This window comes from Dromiciops gliroides, chromosome 2, assembly GCF_019393635.1.
Source record: "Dromiciops gliroides isolate mDroGli1 chromosome 2, mDroGli1.pri, whole genome shotgun sequence".
NCBI lineage: Eukaryota > Metazoa > Chordata > Mammalia > Microbiotheria > Microbiotheriidae > Dromiciops > Dromiciops gliroides.
Genome location: NC_057862.1, coordinates 432,330,816 through 432,340,579, shown reverse-complemented (window position 1 = coordinate 432,340,579; position 9,764 = coordinate 432,330,816). Strand labels below are relative to the sequence as shown.

The 9,764-nt window shown below is 41.0% G+C and overlaps 1 protein-coding gene across 1 annotated transcript; it reads right to left on the bottom strand.

The window, feature by feature from the left end:
- Positions 1-687: 687 nt before the first annotated feature.
- On the bottom strand, positions 688-8,610 carry TMEM250 (transmembrane protein 250). The gene is made up of 2 exons (XM_043985873.1): positions 8,149-8,610; positions 688-3,709 (listed from the first exon to the last, which is right to left on the bottom strand). The coding sequence occupies exon 2, from the start codon at positions 3,573-3,575 to the stop codon at positions 3,156-3,158; it is 420 nt and encodes a 139-aa protein (XP_043841808.1). The 5' UTR covers positions 3,576-3,709; positions 8,149-8,610; the 3' UTR covers positions 688-3,155.
- Positions 8,611-9,764: the final 1,154 nt, after the last annotated feature.

The window sequence follows — 9,764 nt, the reverse complement described above, 5'->3', positions numbered from 1 at the left end:
CTAAATCTTTACAAATAAGAATTGATTTTCTATGAAAAGTTATACTAAGATTAACTAAGTAAGAAACTTGGCATATTTATAGGCAAAGGAAAGCATTACACTAGAGAATGAGGTCTATTGGATTAGAGCAGATTGAAAGACCTATCACTAACAGATTTCAAAAGCGGCCATTTTAAAATAATCCAATTTGTTCCCATATAATTATGTAGACAGCTGACACAGCTACTTGTAACCTTCCTAGTTTTAGTAAAACTATTTCAGTTTAAGCTTGTTAAAATACTATTTTGTTTTAAAAGGTAAAATCAATAGCAAAAATTCTCAGACATCAAAAGCTGGACACTAAAGTAGCTTTTTCTGAGGACAAAAGTCCATTAGAGTAATTTAAATATACTTAACGTCTGTAATTTATTGCACTCAGCAATCTTAAGTGATTTACTACTAAACTTTTTTTAAAATGACATTTACAGGTATTATGATTGCTTTAAAAATAAGAAAAGAATCTATGAGTTGGCAGGTATAAAAAAAAGAGATGCAAGAATTGTTCCTATGTAAAAAAGCTGTCCAACAGCCTAGAAAGATCTTTAACAACCTGACAATTCTTTAAAACAAAAACTGAAATTTTGATTGTTGTTTCCCTACAAACAATATAACTAAAATATATTTGAATATAAGCAATCACTCCATCAACACATTAAAAAAATAAGTTTAATGCAGGTGGTACGTCTCATAAAGAATTTAACAGGCACTCAAGACATTGAGCTGTGTTTGTTTGTTTTTTTGTGTTCCAAAGTCAATTCAAGGTACAATTCAAACACTTGCATTGCTGTTTATACATTCATAGTCTAAATAGCAAGATTCTTCCTGCTATCAAGACTTTGTTAAAACGCACACACATACTAGACCCCTCAATCAGTGCATCCGATAGGGAGCTCCACTTCAAAGACATGAATGTTTTAGTGGATTTAGGCTGAATGAATTAAAAAAGGAAAAAAAAGTTTGAAAAAATAATCTGCATGACTAGTGCAATAGGATTTTAGCAGGCAGCAAAAATGAAGTCAATGCATTTAAAGCTATCATTTCTGCCCATCATATAACCAATTTCTAAAATTAGCTTTGCTTAACCAGTTTATTAAACCACCTTAAAAACTGATTTTTTTTTTTTTTGCAGAGAAGCAAACTTAAGGGAAAAAAAATCAAAGAGCAAGTTTTTCTGTAACCATAATTTTCCCTGATTTGAACTTTCTTAAGTTTGACAAATGACATTCATTTTCCCTCACAACCTATCCTCACAAGTAAGCTTGGAAAAGGGGTTCTCTGCTCCCCTAAGTCAAAAACATTTTTCTCTTGTCCTGGGAAAGGTTATATGTGCTGAGGCTTGTGTCAAATGAGAATGCAAATTTTCACTTTGACTATCACACATACACATAAAATTCAGATAATGATTTTAGGTGGACAGGGAATGGGCCACCAACATTAGCTTACTAATTATCTTCTCAATAACCAGTAATTGCTTCCCCCAAGTAGTTATCCTAGCCACTGTAGAAAAATACCTTTTAGAGAATGGTGACAGAAAACACACAAGAAAGATTCTCTTGTATATTTTACTCCCCTTCCTTGTTATTTAAAGGTATTCCAATGAAAATGGGATCTTTGTTCCTTTGTAGTCCATCTGTTCCTGCATCTCTTTATGTACCTGAATTCATCTTATGTCTTAAATGCTTTCATAGTAACCAAGGCAGGAAATACAGAGCAGACAAGCCCTTAATAAACAAAGATTCAATGTTCATTCAAATGCCTTAAAATTCGGAAGAAATGCTTTTAAAAATAAATCATTTTAAAAAACATTTTCCCCTATAACTGGCTTTTTAGCGTTATCTGTCCAAAGATTTGAGATAACTATGGAATTTCAGAAAAAAATCAAATTCTGGGAGCTTTCTACAAAAGAAATGAAGAATTCAAATGCCCTCCAAAGCAAGTAAAACATTTATCAGCTTTCCCAGAAAAATAAGTTTAGATAGATTAAACTATTTTATAACGTAATATTGCATTCTCTACAGACCTGGCCACTGATGCACAAAGGGCTCTATATTTGCTTAGCTTCTGTATTTGGCACCACTGAAACTTACAGTGCTCCAGATAACACAGCTCTCTTATGAGCTATGGCATTAGAACCAGACTCCCTGAATGAAGATCTTGGCACTGTTTGCTTCAGTTTGCTTTCAGACTGGGCCTACGTCTGTGAAACACCAAATCTGGCTGTAACCAAACAAAATTATTCATTTCCCTCTGGGTTTGGACATGCATTCAACCTCGTCATTTCATTTCTCAATTGTAGCTCTTTGTTTAATATAAGAAAGATGAACTTGCATTGGACCTGTGCAAATATTCTAGAAACCCAGGGCCATACAAGTGGTTTAATGGCAGTGCATTGCGTTACTAAAGTGGAGTCCAGCTTTTTCCTAAGGCAGGGTAAGGATTAGGAACACTAAGGGAGAATGGACATTTGGCCCACGGGGAAGGGAACTGCTTCCAGGCTTGCTCCTTGGCCAGCACACAGAGCAAAACTGTTGAGGCATGTCCCATTCCTTTGGTAGGTAAGACAAATACCCCTAAATTTAAAACTGGTGAGGAGAAGAGGAAGTCACACCAAGGTCCTGAAAGTGCAGACTTGATAAAGAGGACCCTACTGCACTACATTTATTAAATGTGAACATAAACTACATTAAAATAGCGGAAAGGGGAAGAATACAATGTAGCAATAGGGGGAGGGGAAGCCGAGAGGCAAAAAGCAAATTGAAGGAGGGGGAGCCTTGATTTCACCTTTACAAATGTCACAGCCCTTTTTTTCCCATGCCATAAACACAGTAAGATGGTCAGAGAGCAAATAAAAATATTGCCTCTGATCAGGGCACTACTTGCTTTGTTTGGTATGGTGAAAAACCCGTCTTTGGGATGGGAGACAAACAGAAGGAAAAATGACCCAACATTCTCCCCTTGTCATTTCATTTCAGAGACAGGTCATTGTCTTTACCAAAGAAAATATCTATATACTGCATATACATATATCAGTCATAAATAAATAAATTAAACCAAAGGAGAAAGTGGATACATCAGATGTAGTCACAGCTGCCCAAGCCTGCATGCACACCTCCTATTTACATGTCCACAAAGACCATGAAACACCAGCCCAGACCTCCCACCAGTAGCATAGTCACATGGATCCCATAAATGAGCAGCTCATTCATCAAGCTGAAATCAACCCGCCTTCGTCCCAGCAGTAGGAGAATGATGGACAGCTTGTACTGGAAACGCAGAAAGATGCGGATGCCAAGGTATTGAAGGCAAAACAGGATGGAGAGCGCCACCCAGAGGATGGAGGTAAACAGACTGCAGCTGAAGTACAGCAGGAAGCGGATAAATCCATACATCCATCGGGACTTCAAATAGATGTCGAAGTTGTTGTACTTGGTACGCACTAAGTGAGTGGTTCTTACAGGCCCACAGGCGGAATGCAGGCATGTGGTATGGGGGCCGTGGAAAGACCGGACACGCCGGGGTATGGGAATTACAGGCATTGGGTACCCCACGGCTCACTGAGTTCTAGAGGAGGACGGACTGTGTGCATAATAAGCATCATCCATGGGCAAGGAACAGAAGTGAAGAGCCTAGGCCTGTGAACTCTCTGCTGAACTTCCAGGGAGGCACACGCCTATAGGAAGAAAAAAAGCAACAAAAAGAAAAAGCAATTCAGCTGTAAGGAACCGAAATAAGATGGGTCTTTAGCTTTGGGTCTTTGCCCCGAGGAAGTTTACAATCTAATAGAAGAAACAACACAAATAAATCCTAAAGATATTTGTACATCCTTATAATGAAATACACAAAACAGGTTTATAAGTCAGAAAGAATAGTGGCCTGGGAGTCAAAACATCTGCATTCTAGACTTTAGAGATCATACCATTTAAAGCTAGAAGTAATCTTAGAATCATCTGATCTGGTTGCCTTAATATACTTATTAAGAAAATGAGGCTCAGCGTTTAGGGCCCAATGAGTGGGGATTTGAATTCAGGTGCCCTAAGTACTAACTCACTCTCTTCTGGATCTATCACTCATTAGGCTGTTTTAGCATGTACAAGTAAATCACTTTATGTTTCTGGACCTCAGTTTCCCTAACTTGAAAAATAAAGGGGTTAGATTAAATTATATGTAAGGGGTTTTCTAGTTCAATTGAGAAACCATTTATTAGGCACTTGCCACATACAAGGTATTATCCTAAGCATTAGGAGAAACTAAAATAGGTATGACTCAGCACCTATTCAGAGTTTAGAATCTCATAGGGAGATGGTGTGAGAGTGAGAGTAGGAATCAGGATCTTACTAATGTAGACAGATTTGGAGCCGCTCAGAAGCCTGAAGAGTGCAGGGCCGTCTTAGATGTGCTATCCAGAGTAAGGAGCCCCTAAAGATGGCAGCTGAAGGCTGGGCACTAAATGCTTTATCACTCCATTCTAAAGTATAAACTACTAATGGAAAGCAAACCATAAGAGAGGCAGCCATGGTCTAGTGAATTGAGGGCAGATCTCAAAGTTAAGAAAACCTGGATTTAAACTCCAACACATGAGATAGCTGTGTGACCAAGGGCAGATCATTGAGCTTCTCAGTGCCGTAGGCAACTCTCTAAGACTGGAAACTGCAGAACTGATGATAAACAGCTGATGGAAAAATGAAACCACTGGTCTGGACAAATTAAAAAAAAAAAGGCAAATCATCATCATCATCGGTTATCATATATCATTTATATAGAGCTTTGCAAAGTGTTTTACAAAAAAATGTCACATTTTATCCTCACAACAACTTTGGAAGGGCATGCCCTATTTTTACCCCCATTTTAAAGATGAGGAAATTGAAGGCCAGAGAGGTTAAGTGACATGGCCAGGGTCACACAACTGGTGTCTGATATGTACCCCAGCAACCTAGATGCCTAGTCTAAGCAAGTTAGGCAAAAAGTGTGCCTCGCACAGGATGCCAAAATGATCACTGACCTATTTCCTTCCCACACAAGAAGGATTTTGGGGTAGAAGGAAAAAACCAAATTTCTCCTATGTTCTTTAATATCTCCTGAGTGATAAATTACAGTGCTATGCTATGCATTCAATGAGAAACAATGAAGGACAAAACAGAAACTCTGGTCCTTTAAATTATTTATTTATTTATTTATTTTTTGGTGAGGCAATTGGGGTTAAGTGACTTGCCCAGGGTCATATAGCTAGTAAGTGCTAAGTGTCTGAGGTCAAATTTGAACTCAGGTCCTCCTGAATCCAGGGCTGGTGCTCTATCCACTGCACCACCTAGCTGCCCCGGTCCTTTTAATTCTTTGCAAGTTTTTCACTCCACTTAACAATGATAATTTGCCCTCAGTCCCAATCCCATCACTAATAAACTGCATTTTCCAAAGATCTCAAAGCACTTAAAGGATACTCAGTAAATACAAGCAATCACCTGTAACAGATGCAATTTTATGCTTTGCCAATTAAGATACCAAGGTTTAACCATTTGACCAACTTCACAAAATCAACCATAGTCATAGCTTCACTTAAGTTCAAAGCTATTCACTCAGTAGGATTTTATGAGAATACACAATTCCAAGTTCTGATTATAGTTTGCTGTTTTTAATAGTGAGGGTAGACATATAAACTGTTCCTCTAATAAATGTTGTAGTTTGCTCCTTTTAATTTTTTATGGAAAAGCCAAAAGTAGATTTAAAATCCCAGTAAGGATAAAAGATGAGATTCTGTTACAAATGAAATTGGAAAGCCTACCAAGTAGAAAGAAGATGTAACTCTCAAGTTTTAGTCTACTGACTGGATGTTGTTCAGAAAACAGAACAACCTCACAGCTTCCAAGGTGCAGACAGTAGTAGCTGAAGATCCCTATCCAGTTTCTACCCAAGCACTGTAGGGATTCAATGTATCATCTTGTCTGTTTGCTTCAAAAATATATTTGCTTTTTTCCACCTTCAGATCTCCTAGAAAATAAAAATCCCCAGTATTCCCTTTCATGAAAATACTACACTTAGTTGACATGGTTAACTTAAATCTATTAGGAGCTTTTTTTTTACCATCATGTCCTAGATATGCCAATTTCTAAAAATTATGAGATAAACAATGACCTCATTTGACAATGTTATTAAACAATTAGTGTCTTTTGCAGGAGTCTGATTCTTCCCATAAACTGGTGTATTAAAATATATTTCAGGGTTAATGAAAACAAAGCCACAAAGTGGACCACTCTTTCCATTGTTAAACTGGGAGATTTTATCACTGAATTTGCTTACAGTTTTATTCTTTTTCCTATCATCAATCTGAGGCACCATGAGATACATTGTGATGAATCTCTAATTAAAAATCAAACTTTTTGACGCCAAAGTCAATTGTTGCTTTTGAAAATAATTATACCCAAAAAGTAAAAGTATCTTGCTAAACATTTCAGAAAATAGAGAAGTGGCTTTGGTCGACATAATCCATAAGACATCTAGCCCCAACTGAGAAATATATGGATTGTTCTTCGTTTGTTCATTTCCATGTGCTAAGTCTAGAAAGTCATTCTCTAAGACTACTCCCTAATCTATAAAAGGAGTAATTCCCTTGGAGAACACAGCGATATATAAGAAAACTTAATTGTCAGTATTTTTGAAGCACTTGAATTCCCCTGATAAACACATTTTAATCATTTCATAGAGCTTACCACAGTGCCTGGCACATAGTGGGTACTTATGAAATGTTTATTGATTGATGACAGGTCTTAAAACTTCTGAGTATGAATCATGAGCTTTCATTTATTTATTTATTTTCCTTTTTTTTTTTTTTCAACAAATGTGCTAATCTTTAGCTATACTCTGATAGGAGTTTGCTTTTCTTATATACTTACTCATAAAAGTGTGGTACATTTAGGAAGCTCCCTAAATTATTATTCACTCACTTATTTACTTAAACAAATGCTGCACAATACATTCAATTTCAGTTCAGTCCTTCTGCTCCATGAGGGCCTGAGAGGCTAAAATGCCCACGTGTAACCTGACATACACAGGGATTCTTTCTGCTTTGAAATTTTTTGTTTCCCCACGGCATTACATTTAGGATGCATTGACCTGAAGAGGAAAAATGTTACAATGTATTCTATCACGAGACTGGGGTTCTGGGCCAACTAGGTGGCGCAGTAGATAAAGCACGGGCCCTGGATTCAGGAGGACCTGAGTTCAAATCCGACCTCAGACACTTGACACTTACTAGCTGTGTGACCCTGGGGAAGTCACTTAACCCTCATTGCCCCACCAGAGAGAGACAGACAGAGAGGGAGAGAGGGAGAGAGGAAGGGGGGATTATAAAATAGAGGCTAGAAAAAGCCCTATGTCCAGGCTTTTCATGTGGAAGACCGTCCCTATCAGTTTTGATGCTCCAAATATAAATGAAGAGTAGTAGTGTACACTTAAATTAATTTTACTCGGTTCCTTCAAACAACCGGGGAGGCAATGAGAAACACAAATAGAAACCAAAGTTCGGGGTTCAGGCGCATGATCACCTACTCGCCTCCCCCCCACAAAAAAACCCCCAAAATCCCCACTCTGATCTAACTTTTACATCCCACCCTCCACTCTGAGTTGGTTTCTGTGGCCAAAGAGAAATTCCGAAAGAAGAGAAATTAAAAAAAAATTGTTTTCCCCAAATGACAATCCATGTGACCAATACATTATATCCCTTCTCACTTCATTGGTCCCAGATTAAAAGTGGTTCCCTATGGACCTGCATAGTTCCCCTGCAAAGCAGGCAAAGGAGCAGGGAGAATAGGGGAGGCCAAGTTCAAAAACTGCATCCCAAAGGCCTTGACCACCCTGTTCCTCCCCGCCCCGGTCTGCCCCCCCCTCCCCCTTGGCCAGGAGGAAGCGGAGAAGGCCTCAGTGGAATCAAGAGGGGTCTTCCCCTTCCGTAATCGATATCGGGCATCTACCTCTCGTAGCCCTACGTGCCCTTCTTCTAAATGCCCACTCCCGGACCATCTTCTGACCCCTGACCTCAGATACGCCCCTCTTCTCTCTCCTGTAGTTACCTGATTAGCGCCCGCCCCCTCCCCCGTCAGGCCCGGTCAATTCGCTCACCGTGCGCGGCCTCCGCGGCGGGGTGGTAGTCCCAGGGCCTGAGGTCGGGGGCCGGCGGGGTGGAGGCCAGGGCCAGGGACCGGGGCTGCTGGGGCCCCGGCTGTCCCTCGAGGCCGGAGCGGCGGAACGAGGGTGGAGGAGGCCGCATGGTGCCGGGCGCTCGGAGGGAGGAAGGTCACCGAGAGGGTCAGGCCCAGGGCCTGGGGGAGGCCGCTGGGGGCCCCCGCCCGTGTATGCCCCTCATGGGCCGAAACCAAGTATGGCTCAGCTAGGGAAAAGGAGTCCTAGGCCGTCCGTGGGAAGTGTTTGTCCCAGTGAGGGAACCGTAGCAGTCGTCCCTCCGCGGCCACCGTAGGGCATCCCTTCTCGCCCTTCTCTTCTTTTTCTCCCCTTCCTTCACGTCCCACACTTAAAAAAGCAAACTCGCCTCCCCCTCCCTCCCCCGTTCCCAACCTTCTCCAAAGGCGAGAACTTAACACTTCGGAAGCGTAAGGATGCGCACAGCAGCCGCACGTCTTGCGTCACTCGCCGTCTCCCGCCGCACGAAGGCGGTAGAGGTGCCTGTCTGCGCAGGCGCGCGCAGGGACTTGACTTCTTTCTCTTCATCAACCACCTCCCGCCCATCTCCGTTGAACTGTCTCACCTGTGCATGTCTGCTTGGCACCGGGCATGCGCGGAATGTCAGGCTTCGCGCCTCTCTACTGAGGTACAAGCAGGTTCTGGCTGATTTAGCCCCTCCAGGTCTGGATGGCATTTTCCCCAGGCCAGGACTTTCCACTTTAGAGAACACACAGCTGAGGAAGGGCCGGGACCTTGCAGAGCAGGAGTTCTTAAGACACAGTGGGCGAACTTGTTTAAAAAACAAAGCAATACAAAACCTTTGATAACTTTCAGTAGAATCAGTTTTCTTCTCAATCCCAGACTGCTAAAGGGGGGGTGGGTATGACAAAAAATAGTTAAGAACCCCTGCAGAGACAGACAAATCCTTGGTCCCTGCCTGTCAGTGGTGCCCTGACTGGCGTCACTATGGCTTCTGTTTTTGGTGTTGTCTTAGTGGAAACTGAAAAAAATTCATCTCTCTTTCCTAGGTAGTGGACTTCTCATTTTACTAATAAAAAAAAGTCTGAGACACTGGATAATGTCACCTCATAGTTCTCTGGAGCTTTTGGCTTAGGTGCCACCAGATTTTCACTGTAAACCGAGGGAGAGAGAATAAGGGAAAGAGCTATTGAATACCAAGGTTTCCTTTTGCCCCCAATCAGAGGATTTAAAACTTCCAGTCCAATTCCCTCAATTTATAGATGGGTAAACTGAGGCCCAAATAGGGGAAGTGACTTGCCTGAGGTCATACAGCTAGGCATTAGCACAACTGGGACTCAAAACCCAGATTAACTAACTCCAGAAGGGATTTTTTTTTCAGGTATGGATTTTAGTAGGTTCTCTCCTAACTTTGAGACTCTTATGAGTAGTGGAAAGAGCATTGTACTTAGAGTCAAAATAACACTTTTTGGAATCCTATTTGTGTGAACTTTGGTAAATTACTTCATCTCTGTGGGCATTAGATTCCTTATGTGGTGCTTCCTTTTCTATTCTCTTTACCCTGTTTTCTCTTTCTT

Excerpts from the sequence above, each read along its gene's own strand:
- TMEM250 (XM_043985873.1), bottom strand. The coding sequence starts at position 3,575 with ATGCCTGTAATTCCCATACCCCGGCGTGTCCGGTCTTTCCACGGCCCC.